The 15,801-nt window shown below is 48.2% G+C and overlaps 4 protein-coding genes across 4 annotated transcripts; 3 read left to right on the top strand and 1 right to left on the bottom strand.

Moving 5' to 3' along the window:
* Positions 1-1,453: 1,453 nt before the first annotated feature.
* Pmar_PMAR023302 (hypothetical protein) lies at positions 1,454-3,142 on the top strand (the record flags this gene model as incomplete). The annotated part of the gene is made up of 11 exons (XM_002783137.1): positions 1,454-1,537; positions 1,585-1,686; positions 1,729-1,876; positions 1,923-1,996; positions 2,044-2,183; positions 2,306-2,398; positions 2,444-2,529; positions 2,584-2,694; positions 2,749-2,878; positions 2,935-2,982; positions 3,028-3,142. The coding sequence occupies 11 exons, from the start codon at positions 1,454-1,456 to the stop codon at positions 3,140-3,142; spliced, it is 1,131 nt and encodes a 376-aa protein (XP_002783183.1).
* A 720-nt stretch (positions 3,143-3,862) lies between these two features.
* On the top strand, positions 3,863-4,923 carry Pmar_PMAR023301 (carbon catabolite repressor protein, putative; the record flags this gene model as incomplete). The annotated part of the gene is made up of 1 exon (XM_002783136.1): positions 3,863-4,923. One exon carries the CDS (start codon positions 3,863-3,865, stop codon positions 4,823-4,825), a length of 963 nt encoding a protein of 320 aa, XP_002783182.1. The 3' UTR covers positions 4,826-4,923.
* Positions 4,924-9,936: 5,013 nt separating this feature from the next.
* Pmar_PMAR023300 (serine/threonine protein phosphatase, putative) lies at positions 9,937-11,166 on the bottom strand (the record flags this gene model as incomplete). The annotated part of the gene is made up of 7 exons (XM_002783135.1): positions 9,937-10,021; positions 10,071-10,268; positions 10,312-10,412; positions 10,463-10,636; positions 10,681-10,786; positions 10,838-10,986; positions 11,038-11,166. The coding sequence occupies 7 exons, from the start codon at positions 11,164-11,166 to the stop codon at positions 9,937-9,939; spliced, it is 942 nt and encodes a 313-aa protein (XP_002783181.1).
* A 2,041-nt stretch (positions 11,167-13,207) lies between these two features.
* Positions 13,208-14,476, top strand: Pmar_PMAR023299 (S-antigen protein precursor, putative; the record flags this gene model as incomplete). Its single annotated transcript, XM_002783134.1, has 8 exons — positions 13,208-13,348; positions 13,402-13,537; positions 13,592-13,682; positions 13,735-13,804; positions 13,862-13,996; positions 14,043-14,151; positions 14,210-14,291; positions 14,337-14,476. The coding sequence occupies 8 exons, from the start codon at positions 13,208-13,210 to the stop codon at positions 14,419-14,421; spliced, it is 849 nt and encodes a 282-aa protein (XP_002783180.1). The 3' UTR covers positions 14,422-14,476.
* Between the last annotated feature and the right edge of the window lie 1,325 nt (positions 14,477-15,801).

Genomic DNA, 15,801 nt, shown 5'->3' with positions numbered 1-15,801 from the left:
TGTAGCTCGACAGTGGCTAGCTCGAGTGGAAGATGAATGTCTAAGAGTCGGTCTGTGGTGGGGCGGCCCCACTGGGGCCAGGGGCACACCATGTGGTAGCGACCTCATGCGGGAGAATGGTCAATAGAAGATGCCGATTCCAAAGCTATATCTTAATAAGGCTACGAGCCACGGTGTAGGGCTGCCTTTGGGGTTTCGAGATCAATTCGGAGTGCACGGTTATGGCTACCTGCATGATGCATCACAGTTCCTTGTGACGATCTCATCATCAGCTACTATTCATGTTGCGTTATTGGAGTATACTGGGGCACCGGCGTCTGAGGTTTTTTACATGGTACTCCGCAATGTAGTCGTCTACCATGATATCGAGAGGGATGTTGGCTCTCGGTCGAAGAGTTCTGGATGATAATGCTGTTGATGCCTTAGTGTTGACCTCACAGCTTTAATGGGCTCGGGCTTTCATTGAGGTGTGGTATCATTCAATCGCCCTCCAAGGTGTGGAAGGGTTGTCAAGAAGCTCATCAACGTGACTTCTCGTAGTAGTAGTAGTAAATAGTATGGTGATATTTCGTCAATTCTGTCTGTATATTGTTCCAGTGAATAGGGGAGTCCAGAGGGCTGTAACTATACGGCTATAATGTTGGGGGAATCTCGTGGATATGGCGTGGATATGAATATAGTGGAATTCGCGTTGAGGTAGTCTGTGGGAAATGTCTCTGCGACTTGTTCATCTCAGCTATCCTTATTGACCTCGTACTTGCATCTGACGCTGTGCAGGTCGTATATGGTCTGTGGGATGTCGGCTATAACACGCCGTGGCTGAGCGGATAGCATTCGTATGTAGGTCAGTGGAGCACTCCCTTGCTCGTTTTTGCTGAGTCATGTTGGAAAGTAGTTGGGAGGTACTCGGATCCACGGATGAACCGAAGGCATTCGGCTTCATCTGAGTCCTATCGTATGAGCACACATGGTTTGATTATGTGTATGTTCATGATAGGACTCAATGATAGACCATGAAAATGACCATGGAATAACCGTGATGATCATTCCATGGTCATCTCTTCTGCCCTACAACGTGCTCCAGGTGTAGTAGGACGTTCGATGCCCGTGCAGTTCAGGGATTTTATGCCGTCTTTGTTGAAAGTATCTTAACCCTTTCACAGGTGTTGATTACTGATCAGGCGTGTACCCAATGAAAAGCCTTCAAGTTCAAGGTCGCGTTGGAGTTGGTACTTATGTAGTCGTGGAGGGATTTGTTCGTGACACTGTGTTGGAAGTGCCATGAGAGGCCAGCGCACGCGTACGAGGAGTATCTTCCGCAGGAGGAAATATCCAAAACTGCCAGGAGCGCACTACAGGATACGCTAAGTGTTGTCGGGATCCTCCTCAACCAGATTATATTCACTATCGCCTCCATTCTGTCAACCAGTACATTATACTTTTGAGTACTACTATGAGCGGCCCACGGAGTGGTTCAGTTATCATCTGTTTGTTCCTCAGCCATCTCGTCCCTGCTCAACAGACGTGCGTCGAGACGGTGATTTATGCCATCATGTGGTGGTTATGTTCACTCGTGTGCCTCAGACTCCGCCTCCCCCCACTCAAGTTGATTGCTCCAACGCTAAGCTAGGCTTCTACGTTTGGCCACAGAGCCTATGGATGGACCCGTCCAACAGGGAGTTCATAGTGAGGCTAGTAGACTCTGTGTAGGACATGTGAACACCTCAGGACTTCGTGGCTCATCCAGCAGTACGCAGTCTTAGCTGTGGTGGTGACCTGTGGTTCAACATTGGGGATTACTCGAATGTTGGGAAGATCAAGAACACCTACCGGTTGTTCCCTTTCATACAGGAGCTTCGATCATCTATCAGACCTGGTGTGTCGGACCTCACTATCGTGGTTCTTCGAAGGTCTTTTCTGAGGTACCCAGCGCAGCTCTCGTGGTGTCATCTACCTGGCTTATGCGGACTTTACCGCCCATGATGAGCTGGCTCTGGTCGGTCTTGTCGTCCGCGATTCTGGTTACGGTGCTGTCTCTCGCAGTTAGAGTTCATAGACACCTTCTTCGAGTGGTTACTGTCACTGACCCCCGGAGAAATCCTAGAAGTCGCTCCTATCGGTATCTCTCTTGATGTTGAAGCCAGCCCGTCTGAGATGGTCTTTAATACCCTTGTCAAACTACGGTGAGCTACCCCATGGGCGTTTCTCCTTGTCGTGACCGCGGTCGCATCGGTCACTGCGACATGGACAGAGTAGTGGAGGCATACGTTCTCACTGGAGGTTCTTTCAATTGTCTTTTCTGCAGTGCTTACAAGTATACGTACCTCACTGACATCCCAGAAGACGCCTTTCTCATTCAGCACGTCGTTTCTGGTTTTCCCAGCCCACAGACCACTAAGTAGTGGTAAGATCTTGGTTCTGGTGTCGATATTTTATACTCGAGATACGTCATGGAGTTGGCCGACAGTGCTCTATTCCTTGTGTACCGTTCGTACATGTACGACACTAGCAGCATGAACTTACTACCAGGTTCGATCAGCAGTTCGTGCTCAGTCAAGCCCGCTTGAAGTTTGTCGTTTTCAGGTAACAACCTTTTGGGTCGGTTCCGTTGGTTCATCACACAGCAGTGTGAGGATTGTCTTTCGCCTGGGTATCAGCCTCGCGCGAAGATTACCGTCTTGGTTGAGGCTGACTGTAACTATGATTATCTAGACTGAGCACGGTTGAGTGGTGCCCTGTGTTGATCAGGTAATGTGTACGAGTACTGTGGCCTCATCTCGTTCTGCGCACAAAATGACGGTGGAATCAGCAACGTCGTGAGTACACTTGAGGTGTTCTGGAGCGAGCTGACCATATCTGGCTTGCTCACCCAGGAGAGGTATGCGTCTCAGTTTATGGTCAGTTATGGGAATCCCGCATTGTTGATGGTCTCAGGTTCGATGCTCTCATGAACAAGGATTCGCCTTACGGTATACATAACTGGTGAGAGGGCTGCATTCACTCATTCCTTATATGTGTCGGTTCTAGGGTCTGGTCGCGCTGTCTTTTCCCTTCAAACGTCTCGGGCAACTACTCTAACTGCGAGGCCAATTTCGAGACGCTCGCACAGGGATGTCGTGCTCGAAGCAATTTTGCTCGCTAATTTTGACATACAACAATCAAGGCTATTCACTTTTACCCTGTAATCGTCATCCCTTCCATCAGGGAAATTCCATTCATTGTAGAAATAGATTTGTTCTGTCGCCACCACATTTCTGGCAATACATTCATTTCCCCTCTACATGGTAATACACGAGGTAGGTAGCGATGTAGAAATCACGGTGCTCCACGGGATGTTTCCCACGACCGCTGCATTCGTGTTGTGTTGCTTCCACGGTTTGACGGAAAGGATGTTGCGTGTATGCAGCTCCTTGATAAACTTGTTCAAGTCGTCAGAACTGGGAGTTCGTGTGCTACTGTCAGTTTTCCTATTGTTGGATTATTCAACATACACTATTCCATAGAGTTAGTACTGTATCCGGAGCGAACAGGAGCGTGTCTCTGAAGATTCCCTAGTCAAAAGTAGCGCTGGTTTTGCTGTTGTAGAGCGTCTGTCGGTATGCATCACAACACACTGCAATCTTTGCAGTGGTAACGCGGAATAGTCGCGCACTCTTTAGGAGGAGCTCTCGGTTGTGTCGAATAGATCTCGCAACTGATACCCGATAGTTTGACAAAGCCGGCGAATGCGTGGGACTTTGAACTGACTCTTGTCAGGATCTTTACCTTACCATCCTCCTGCACATCCCTTGGCTTGCGTTTGGGAAACGAGATGAAAATCTGAGTAGTTTGCGGTTGTTGGACGTCTTTCATTCATCCTGTTATGTCGCAAGTGCAGCACTTGAAAGTGATGCAATACAACATTCTCGGTCGCCACTTTGCCTTCTCCAAGTACTTCAGCTATGCATGGCCTTACCTTGGTGGGTCGAAGGCCAAGAACTTTTGCCCAGCTGCGAAGGATGCCCCTCAACTCCCCACCCTGCTCGATTGGAACATGCGACTGCCAATGCTCGTGAAGACCTGCCTGGAGTCTAGTGCTGATATCCTCTGTCTCTGTGAGATGGATTCTTATGAAGATTTCCGTCAAGCTCTCGGCTCATACTATGACGGCTATTTCGCTCCACGTGCAGGAGGACGTGATGATGGGTCTGCTATCTTCTGGAGGAGATCTATCCTGAAATTGATGAGTGCGAAGACACTGCATTATACTGGAGGTAGCGAGCGGGTTGCAGCTATATGCCGTCTGCAGAACTTGTATGGTCAAACATTCACCGTCGTTGGAACTCATCTGTACTGGAAAGGTTCTTGTCCTACACAGAGCCATGAGGTCGATGAGCTCACAACGGAACTTAGAGCTATCCTTGACCGAGATGAGCCGGTCATTCTTTGTGGCGATCTGAACAACCATCGAGACAGCGACACCTTCATGCGGATCAGAGATTGTGGTATGGAGGACTGCTTTACCGCGGCAGGGCTAAAACCACCGAGATACACAAGCTTGGTACCTCCGTCCTACGTATTGAGCTCGCGGTCCGGCAGTTATAGGCTACTTCCTGGTCGAGAAGACGAGATCGACTATATTTTTGTAGGCGGTCAGTCATCCGACTTGACCTTCAAAGTCGTCGATGCAGTCGCGATTGACTCGTGTAACGACGAGACTGGAAATGGAGTTGTCACCGGTGCTGACTCCCGGGACTCCAGCGTAGCTGAGCGAGGAATTCCCAATATGAGTCACGCTAGCGATCATCTTCCTGTTATGTGCGAGGTTGAACTAACTGGCCCATAACACGGCTCTCCCTGAGGGGTATGTTAAATACTCTGGCCAGTTTTTATGCCAGCATTTGAGACCCTACCACCGTTGGGCAGTACACTTTTCTGTTACTAAATCATGCTGGTGTTCTTGAGTTGTTCAGTGTTACCGATCAGTCCACACATAACATTGTGCACGACGAGCACACTGAGCACTGGGTTGTACTCTGATGAGTCTCTGAGCTTCAGACGCCCAAGTCGGAAGCCATAACAATGAGATCTCATGGACTAGAGATGACTGATGAGAGCTGCTACCCACAATGGATAGATGGAGCGCAGGTGTTCGTACATACACACGCACGCTGGACCAACTCACGAATAACAACGACTTCCCACCGAGAACCCGACTGCAGGTATCGCTGCGTTCTTCGCTAGTGCCCAGAAAAGGGTTTTTCAGAAGATTGCAAAACACGAAGGGAAAAGCACAAAGATAACCCTGGAGAGTTGCTCAGTAGAACCTTCTCATCGATTGGAATTATCTTTCCTTGCTTTTTGGAATGTTGGATCTTAACTTCATCACATCAACTGGACTCAACGACTCGACACACGTGCGACTATTCCGATAATGATGATATACAAGCAATAACGCCGTAGCATTCAGTCATGAAGCATGTTCGGTGAGTTTCAGTTTGCCTAGTTGTAAATCAGTTGCAAGACGAGTATGTGCGAGTTGTACCTGGAGGAAATGCACAGACTCAGGAGTATTGTGATCGAGAGTTTCTTACCTCTTCAATGCTTATTGTCAAGTCCCTCAAAGTTTCACTGAAAGTACCAACTCCTTCTAATACGTCCGCCATATCTGCTCGCCACACACTCTGAGCCTGAAAAAACTCATTGACTTTCCTTGAAAGTCGATTGTGTTGCTGCCTCAGTCAGGGTCTCATTGAGCTCAGTGCTGACCAATTCCATTGAAGCTGCTGCATCAAATTTCAACTTCGTGTTCGTATCGCTGAACTTATCCATCTTGGTAAAAATATTCTCCTGGCAAGGACGGTCAGTGATCCTCACGGGACTGACTCCTGATCGACCTGCATCCGGGCTATCCGTTGCATCCTCTCTTCGGCTCGCTCTTCGTGATACGCGCTCTTATATCGGCGGATGATTTCAATTGCACGTCCAGAACCAATCAATTCGCAGAGCTCTGGCGATTCGTTTAGAAGCCGCTGAAGCTGGACCCTAGTTATCCTCTGAGAGTGGAAACGTAACGAGGGTGAGTAAACAAGCTGCTGCTGCTGCATCACACCGCGCACATCACAACGTTGAACCCGTTCCAGGAGCTTTTGGGCTTCTTGCCGTTCCTCCTCGAACTGTGCCCTGTCATCCGTGCCCTTCGATTGTTCTGTCATTCTTCTAGGCAGTCGCGCTGGGAGTCAGTATTGCTGCATATGATTCTGCGATTCACTCGCTCACAGAATATCGAGCCCCGAGGCGATTTGCTGAGCGCTAGATTTCGCAATGCAGCCTCATCCTCTCTAGCTGCGATGCTCTTCTCCAACTCGTCTTCGAGTTCACGTCTAAACTATCAGACAGGCAGGAGAGTCTCTCAACTCAATCCCACCGTTTTCGGTCCCAGGCAATAGCGAGGCATGCTGGCAGAGCCCGCAGTTCGATCCATTGATCATTCGGGCCACCCACATCCTCGTCGTCAGCGAGATCTCGGACGAGCGACACTCCCTTGAGCTTGTAGTAATATGTGAATCTGATCTTCATGCTGATCTCGGCTCGGACGATAAAAGCCTCTTTGGCACTGCGGCGAGTGGACTTACAAGAAAGCCATCATGGGGTTGCGTCTTTGAAGATTTCCTCTCAACACGCTGGGATCCGGGTTCTCCTCTAGAATACTGAGCTCGTTATAAACATCGAGCACCACTCCAAAGAAGAAAGGAACCAACAGTAAGGCCAGGAGTACTATGTAACTGCCACGTGACAATCTCGTCATGGAACATGAGTAGGACTAGACATACACCATGAATATGAGCTTCCCCATCTGGGGCTCTTCGGTGAGAATTCTTTGCATGATGGAATCCGTCGGCCCACGTACAAGCATGAACAGGAGTGCATAAAGACTACCGCGCATCCAAGTGAACTCGTCCACCTGGTGCGAGAGGATCGGTATCAGTATTAGTAGCGATTGATTACTATTGAGCTCAGTAGAACATGAAAGGGAAGCGCCAGGCCCACAAATAGGACGATACAGAGTAGCGCTAGTGCGGCCAGCTCGCATCTACCAGACGATTCACGCTGCGTTAAAGACTGGGCATCACATGCAGCGTTCTATGACTCTGACGAAGGGTCTGAAGGCGCTGAATATTGTCATGTACTTGAGTAGCTTGAGCCAGACAACGAGGATGAGCTGAGCGAAGATGTTGCGGCTGCTCATCAGAGGTTCGCGGAATATGGAGTATCTGGCTGGGTTCTTGCTCTTTCATATATGGATCGGCTCAGCGGACTGACGGCATGAAAGCTGTTTGTGGCAGTGGAAGGAGTTCAGGCCTTAGACTTGGCTCGCTATCTAACACTGATAGGAATTGCAGTCGTTTCGAGAGGTAGGAAAAGAAGAGGATGATGATGAGGAAGTCGACTATACTCCAGATGTACCTGCTCCGTGTCTATGGTAGGAGTGCGCTCGGGAATCTTACTTGAAATAGCGGAGGGAGCGCGCCTTGTACAAGTTGGTGACGAAGTACAAAGTGAAGATCGAAAACTGCCCGGTGATGACAATTTGATAGAAGAATACGGAGAGATACTTTCCACCATCGAGGATGACCTACGATGGTAGACGTCTCCGGTCTGAACGCTGCGCCACGCATTACGGGCAGCGAGATCTGATCGATTGGTAAAGGAGTGTGCTCTTGTTTGACCCCGACCGAACCATCCGGACCGAATCTGTCTCGAACAACATAGATTGTCAAATGGACGATCGTTTTACTCGAATAGTAGCCTAGTGCTAACGATCATATTGGTATTGGGGTTGAAGGTGGACAACTCTATAATGACAGCTCTGGTTGCCATGTCGAGCCACTCCCACTCCTGCAAGTCGTCGCCGACCTGATGGCGGGGAGCTGAAGAACTCTATCAATCGGAGCGGTCTAACTCGGAAGGCTTGCACGATGTCTTCCGGCAAGTCGAAGATGTATCCATCACCCGTGTACTCGTGTGAGTTTTTCCCTATCATGGGAGCTTTCTGAGTGGTCTCACTCTTGGATCGCCATCTGTTGAGCACGTTTGGAGGGCGTCAGCAATACAAAATTACACATAAGCGTCTCTGACGCGTTCGGGTGTTCCTATATTGGCTATTTTGAGCTTATATTGGTCACCATGGGACCACGACCCAAAACACACCTGTGATGGATTCACATGAGCAAGAGTCACGCGCCACAGAAACCACCGAATGAACAGGGAGAAGATCGTCCTGAATTGCACAGCCCTTCTGTGGAGTGACAGCGACTTGTCGTATTCTAATGGATCCCACTAGAATATTAGTTTTCGTATCCCCGACATAACGAGGCTTGAAAGCGATGGATTCTGATTGAGGAAGATACCGCTGAGATGAGTATGCTTATGACACACCCTCATTGGGTACGAATAGAGTGGACACATGCTCGGGCCAAACAGGGGTGGTGGCACTGTCGAGGCCTGAGCCGAGTCTTGAGTCGTCCTTAACCGTGAACCATACCTGAGAGATCCGAGTCGAGAGAAGTGCCGTTTGCCAGTGTAGACCCGGATGGAGCCATCTCATTGAGCCAACCAGCGGGAGGGGTCACGGATGGGGCCAATGACGGGTACTCTTCCATCGAAGATGAAGCATCGTCATCGGCTGATCTACTCCGTAATAGTGCCTAACAACTCAGAAAGGCATCTTCAATGACAAATTCGCTACAGCCTGGACGATGACTAATGACGATGGACATGTCAAATGATGAGCATTTTCCGCGGCTGACCTGCTGTAAGAGATCCTGCTCGCCGACAACGTTGAAAACCAGGGGAATAAGGGAGTCTTGGTACCTCCATGAGAGCATGTAGTTGTTCGTGAGCTAGTATGGCTACTACCAGTTCCAGAAGGAACTGATGTCTGTGACTTCATCTATTCTACATCCATCACGCTGGCTCTCATCTGAAGTGCACTGTCCCCAGTAAAGCTGTTGCTGTTGTCGGGATTCGAACTCCAGAGAGGCATCGATGTGGTTGTACCTCCAAAATGACATTTTTCACTGTAGCACTAACCTGTTACATGAATGCGGTCAGAGAGGTCACAATGGACAGGTAGAATATCATCTCGAGTAACATGAGCTTGAGATTTCTGTACTCTATTGAGCCAGCCTTGTACACGAACCGTACCTAGTTTGGATCCCGTACTGTACAAGCTCTGCGTTGCCGATATTGTCTCAACAACACAGCTCAGCTACAGCGAGCACAGAATACTCACAGGTATCTTTTCGTAGTGTTGCCAGAAAATGGTATCACCAAGAAGCTTATTGGTGTCTCGCTCGCGGGCAAATTCATCGTGTCTCGCATGGAAAGGGTTCTCGAGGGCCATCACCATGTGGAATTAAAGTACTAGCATCACGAACGCTCTCAATCTCATACATCTAAGAGGAAGCCAGTATAGTGTCGACTCACTACGTAACAGCACAAGGTCAATAACACTAGTTGATTATATACGTCTCGCCATCACTGAACCTCGATGCAAGTATGCATCATGTAGCTGCCGTCGGGCTTGCTATATAGGTCAGAGTATATCTACACGAATGTGCGAAGAGAGCGACATCGCCTATGGTCCCTCTAATAACGTAGTATTAGTAGAGACCCCAAACCCGAATTGATGATCACGTTCAGTTTAAACTAAACGCTTCACAAACCATCACGCGAGCCTCTTGGCCGATTCAATAGGGACCACAACGAGCGACTTTACAGAACGCTCGTGCATCTCGTTGCGCAACGCTTTAGTGATGAACACGCCTTCTACAAGTGTCATTCACTTCAAACACAAGCCGAATATATTGCTGTATCATAACGGGAATATAGATAGCAATAATAACCATATACAGTGCACGAACAGCATCGACCTCTTCTCGGGCCTTGGTGAGCTCAGAGGAAGTAGTCCGGTAGTTTTCGGGCAATATCAGGCGAAGACTGCTCACGGGGGGCCGGATCAAATTGCAGGAAAGTGTACCTGAACTCATCGAGTAAATATCGTCATTTCTCTATGTGGGTTGATATACTTAAGATTCTCGTCAATCTCCATGATGGCTGCCTGGTTGCCACATCGGTAACAATAGTTTGGTGCCGAGAAGATGGTCACCACATTCCGGTCGTGGCACCAATTGTAGCCTTCCATGACCAGCTGATGTGCTCGGGCGATCAACTTCAAACCGTTGGCGTGGTTGAACTGTTCTGAGATATCCTGCCCGAAGGTGTACCTAATGTCAATGAATTCCACCGGAAAGATCTATGATAACACACCCAGCGCCTCTCGGACTGATTCCCCATCCACAGCGTTCGTCAGGATCGGACCAGAGCAGGTCACACATAGCGCCCTCATGAGGAACCTCTTGCACACGATCCTGTCACAATGATGACAGAGCCAGTTCAACAGACGACAAGCAGTGACTACCAGTTGGCGAACATGGTCCAACAGGTCGATAGAAGGCGAGAGGCCGCCGTGTTGACAGAAGATCTGATTCTCTATCAATGCGGTGAGGGGGAGGTAATCAAAGGTGTCTGTGAAGTACTTCCACACATTTGGATTCGAGTATTTCCGCAAACATTCATCATAAAAACCATAAACCTGCAAGCTGCCACTTTCCATGTACCAAGTGGTGCGAACTCTACTTGTGTGATTTGCCTCGTCTCATGGTTGCCACGAAGAAGGGTGATACGATCCTTAAAGCGGACCTTATACAAGAACATCAACGCCGCAGTCTCCAGCGAATAATATCTGAGTAACCATCACAGTTTTCCACACTCCTTACGAACAAATTGCATCTACCCTCGATCCACGTAATCACCCAAAAATAAATAGTTAGTTTCTGGAGGTTTCCCGCCGATTCTGAAGAGCTCTTTGAGGTCCAAAAATTGCCCATGAATGTCTCCACAGACTGTAACAGGGCATCGCACCGGCTGAACATTAGACTCTTCCTGAAAGCTATCAATTAAACGATATGAAAAAAACGCAACCGTTCCCTCTACCTGCAACAACTCCCGAACCCTCTTGCACAGATTCTTGCATTCGGCCTCTGTGAGAAGACCCATGTTGGTAACACGCTCTATTTGCTCGTCCAACGATGCGACTTCATCGTCGCTCAGGACTTTAGTCATCTTACTGTTTCAATGAGCCAAGCGCTTGATGATACACTCGCTGCTGTGCCGAAGACAACAGGAATGGGAGAAATCACTCTGAGCAACAATACCATAAATCCTCGCAAAACTACACGCAACACAAGCAGATGAGACGTGCCATGAGAAAAGGTATGATCTCATGTGACGGAGGGCACTCAGATGGTTCCAACAGAAATACTCAAGAGCTTGATGTCTCCCACAGAGGCACATAACTCGACAGGAGCTTTCGGAGGGCTAAAGGTAATAGGTAGCATCACTAGAAGTATGATCAGTCAGAAGCTAACGCAGAGGTAACCTGACACGTAGTAGTCCTCAATCGTATTGTGTGCGAGTACTTAAAGCACTATACCGGAGTTTTCTAAAAAACACCTTCATCAAGGTTAGAACCCACGACCATTCGCTTGTATATTGCAACATCAGTACTGAGGTCAAGGCAACCATCACCATATAGAGCAAGATAGGGCTCCTCTATAAACCCGTATTCTCTAACAGTGGCACTGATGTACTGGCCGAGACTCCAAACGCCCTAATAGCATACTGTTGAAAGATGCATACGAAGAGGTACTCAGACAAAAATCGACGATTGTTGTTGCATTTTGCGGCGGAGCGATGGTACAATTTGAGGAATATTTGGTATCACCAAGAAGTGTAGTACTCTTCAATGATTTCTCCAACTAATGCGAAGAGATCGAGAGAGCCCCGATCAGTTAAAAAGAAGATACAGCGTAATCGAAAACAAGTCCCGCCCTCCTTAGTTTCTCAGCGCATACAAATATTATGGTTAAGCACTCGGTGATCTCTCTCCAGTGTTAGCTGGATCCCTCCTATACTCTCCCTCATCGCTGAGCTTTAGACATACGTAGGGAATCGTATATATAGAAATGCGCTAGCAAATTCCGATATGATACATTTTCAGATATTTCTACGCGACACCCCACCGTACCACCATGCTCAGCAATCTTGCAGGTCTTCGTTGAGTTGGTCTCCTTTTCTCTCTTACGACCAATACGAATGCCAGTAGGAACGAAGCCGACATAGGACAGAGAGATGATACGTCGGGAATAAGTATTACCACGCCGATCGCAGGGGCACACTAGTGGAGAATCTACCTATCTGGAATAGTGATGAGGATGAGAGCCAAGTTTAACGACGGGAGGAAACCCTAAAATGTCGTAGTACTCGAGACTTAGCACATCTGATGACAGAATATTGTAAAGATCCGTTACCTACCCACTGTGATGCCGTTACCAAGCTCAACCTCCCGAACCGGCTCGGCCCCGCCGTTCAACCTAGTTATATGCTTGACGTCGTGTATAATCAACGACGTGATCAGTCATCCGAATGCAATACTAATATCGATCGCTTTTAAACGTGGTTTTCACACATCACTAGCTTAGCGTTCGAAGAGCCGTAGTGACAGATCCAACGGGATGATCCATGCGCATTATTACCCGATGGTGAGACTGCTGAGACTGGTTTGACCTCCTAGTATCAGTGCATGTGTGTGAGTTTGTGTTGTCAGAAATTATTGGTCCTGAACATATAAAAGCCGACCCCTGTATGGCGAGAAAGCTCAACAACTGCCCCCCCCCCGACAACAGCAAAGACAAGGGGAAGAACGTAGTATCGATTCCACAAACGGTAAAGTACAATAGCTAACTCCGGTATGCATTGTGCCGTAAGATACCACATCGTGGAAGCTGGTAAACCCGGTGCATAAAGTGGTGCACACGAGTTAGTTAAATCGATCACAAAGGCGCGCGCGAAAAACGTTGTCACCCCAACTGAGTGGGTGCACTGGAACTCTTTACTGGGTATGCGGGTATGAGCGACGTGAACACTATAAACTGAGTCTTATTGTTATGGATATCTGATCTAGTCGTGCTGAATTTATCTGAGTTGGTCCGGCAAGAGGGTCATGGGCTACTAACACCGGTGAGCCCAGAAATTAAAGTCGACATAGTCGAGGGTATGAACAGGAATGCTGCTGTTGAGGAAGTTGTTGAGGTTACCAATCAAGATGTCTGCAACCGCTGGATTGGGGGCTCTCTTCGCCAAAAAGAAGAAGAAGGTAAAGTCGTTGAATATGACGGCTAAAATGAAGGAGGAGGCCAAAGTGGAGGAGACCAACGAGGAGACCACTGAGGAGCACAGTCTTGAGGTATGTCCTGGTTGATGATGGTGATCATTATCGCTCTGAATATGCATTGATAGGACAACTTCACCGCAATAGTGAGCGGAGCTGAACCTCTGGTGAAAACCGAGACCAAGATTGTCAAGACGGATCTCATAGTGAAGGAGGACGAGGCAGATGCCACTGAGCAGCCTGAGCCTGTTGAATCTAGTGAGGGTAACGTGGGTGGTTTGATCAGTAGTTTGCCTCGTTTATTTGCCTCACACGTAGCGATGAAGAAAGGCTGGAGTAAGACGCCTGCAGAAGTCACGGCTGAGGTAGAGGAAGAAGAGAAGAAACACGAGATTGAGGAGGCTGAGAGGTACTCGGTGGAGCTTGGCGATTCCCAGTAGTAGATGATGATGGTGTCTCAGGCTTGCTGCAAAGAAGGAAGAGGAAGCAGCCAAGCCCAAGGTCTATGTCCCTGCCTATTTGCAGAAGATGGTAATGCTTTGTATGGGAGGCACATTGTTTTGTCAGCGTGTGTGGTGATTGTATCAGCGCGATCAAAAGAAGGCCCAGGAGGCGAAGGAGCGCATCAGAGATGAAGGCTTGACGCCAGCTCAGATGATGGAGTTGGAGAAGAAGAAGAAGTTGGCTCAACAGGAAGCCGAGAAGAAACAGGCTAAGAAACAGGTAATAGGGTGAAGAATAAATGTATGTTCTGATCTGGGTTCGTCAGGCAGCGGCTGCTAGTGCTGCCAGTGAGGAGAAGAAGAGGCAAGAACGTGAGGAGGCTCAACGTCGTAAGGCTGAGCTGAAGGAACAAGTCAAGAAGGCTATGGCTGCTGGTACGTACCACTCAGTGTCTTCGATGCTTCCGTCCTATTCGATTCTCGTTGCCTTCAGAGGTTTCATCCAAACAAAGCACGCCTGAGGTCACTGCTAGCAAGGCTGACGGCAGCGCTCCTTATGAACAGCTCATCGCTAAGTAACGATTCTCTCGTCAGTGTTGTGTCCAGCATTGTCTCATTAGGTACAATTGCAGAGAGCGAAGACCGGTGAGGCCCCATGCTGAGTTGGATCCCTGCTTCCTACCTCCTCTGCAGAAAACAGCGTAGGCATCTCTTCTTACAGTTTCTAGACAATTCTTCATTGTACACACTTCGCTACTGTTGCCTCCTTCACTTATCGACGTATCTGTGACGTGTGTAGTGTGTTGAGCTTTAGTTATTGTGTCAATTACACCAGTCTATCGGCTGTCCCCTTTTACCAACTATCTGTCATAGTTGGGCTCAGCTTTATTTTTGTACGCGTCGCGATTACGTGAGCCTCACGTCGTGAAAGTTTGTCATGTTGTGCTCGCTAGTGGAGACAATCTCAGCCCTATTTGTCTTATAGCTCGCTGCTTGCTTCTATATCAGTGTTTGGATCAGACTGGGAACCAGGGGTCGTTGCAAAACTGACTATAGTAAACCACCATATCGCCATTGATGATGCCCGAATTACTAACGGCTGGAAGTAGCGAACTCAGTTCCTAGATGATGATGGCATTCTGAAAGGCTTGCCGGATTCCCGGACGGGAATGACTATTGTGCTCTGCAGGTGTCAAGCCGGTGATGAGAGCTTCATACTGTGTTGTCACTGTGCTTACTCGACTTGCCTTTGACTGTGCTTGGCCTCCAATGAAAACAGTATGCACAGTGCTTGGTGCAGTTGGTGTCTTTGGCCACGGTGGAGACAGAGCATCCCTGTAGTCTTCAATTTTATGGTGATGCTATCAGCGCTGACACAGTACTCGCTGGTGACTATCTACACCTTTTCAATCTCAAATTCAACAATTGAAAGAACAAATTAGGTGAATGAAGTTTGATTTTCGACAAGTGAAAGATGTTTTTCGTGAAATGAAAGTTCAAATTCGAAATGAAAGTTCGATTTTCGTAGACCGGTTGAAAATGAAAGTTCAAATTCGTAAATGAAATTTATGAATTCGGAAACGCAAGTTCAAATTCGTCGAACACAAGACCAATTTCGACCAATGAAAGCTCACTTTCATTCGATGGAAGGAAATTCTCGTCAGCGTCGTGCCACGGATTGTGACTTGCAACTAGCAAGTTTCGAGTGCTGATGGTGCTCTACGGACTGCGCTGTAATGTTGAACAGTTAAGTGCAATTCACAAATTTGCAATGTAGGACTTTCAGAGATTCAAACCTGGACATTGTTCGGGTTTGATTCTTTAATGGAGAATCTCCATTGCCCTTCCGATGACATCGGAAGGATAATGGGGTCGGCACATGTTCGGTTGGGTTTCCGAACCGACCAACCGGAGTCCGGTTGGGCGGTTCGGGAGTCCGATTACCGGACTATCCGAACCGAATTTTGATCGACCGACCGAATACCGATTCGGTATTCGGTTTCCCCGGTGATCCAACATTGAACGTTCCAGAGAACGTTACTCGTGAATCTCACTCTGTGCAATAACTGTTCGCATTTGAGAAGT

This window comes from Perkinsus marinus, assembly GCF_000006405.1.
Source record: "Perkinsus marinus ATCC 50983 genomic scaffold scf_1104296937140, whole genome shotgun sequence".
NCBI lineage: Eukaryota > Perkinsozoa > Perkinsida > Perkinsidae > Perkinsus > Perkinsus marinus.
The sequence above is the reverse complement of the archived record's forward strand: the minus strand, read 5'-3'. Positions and strand labels throughout refer to the sequence as shown.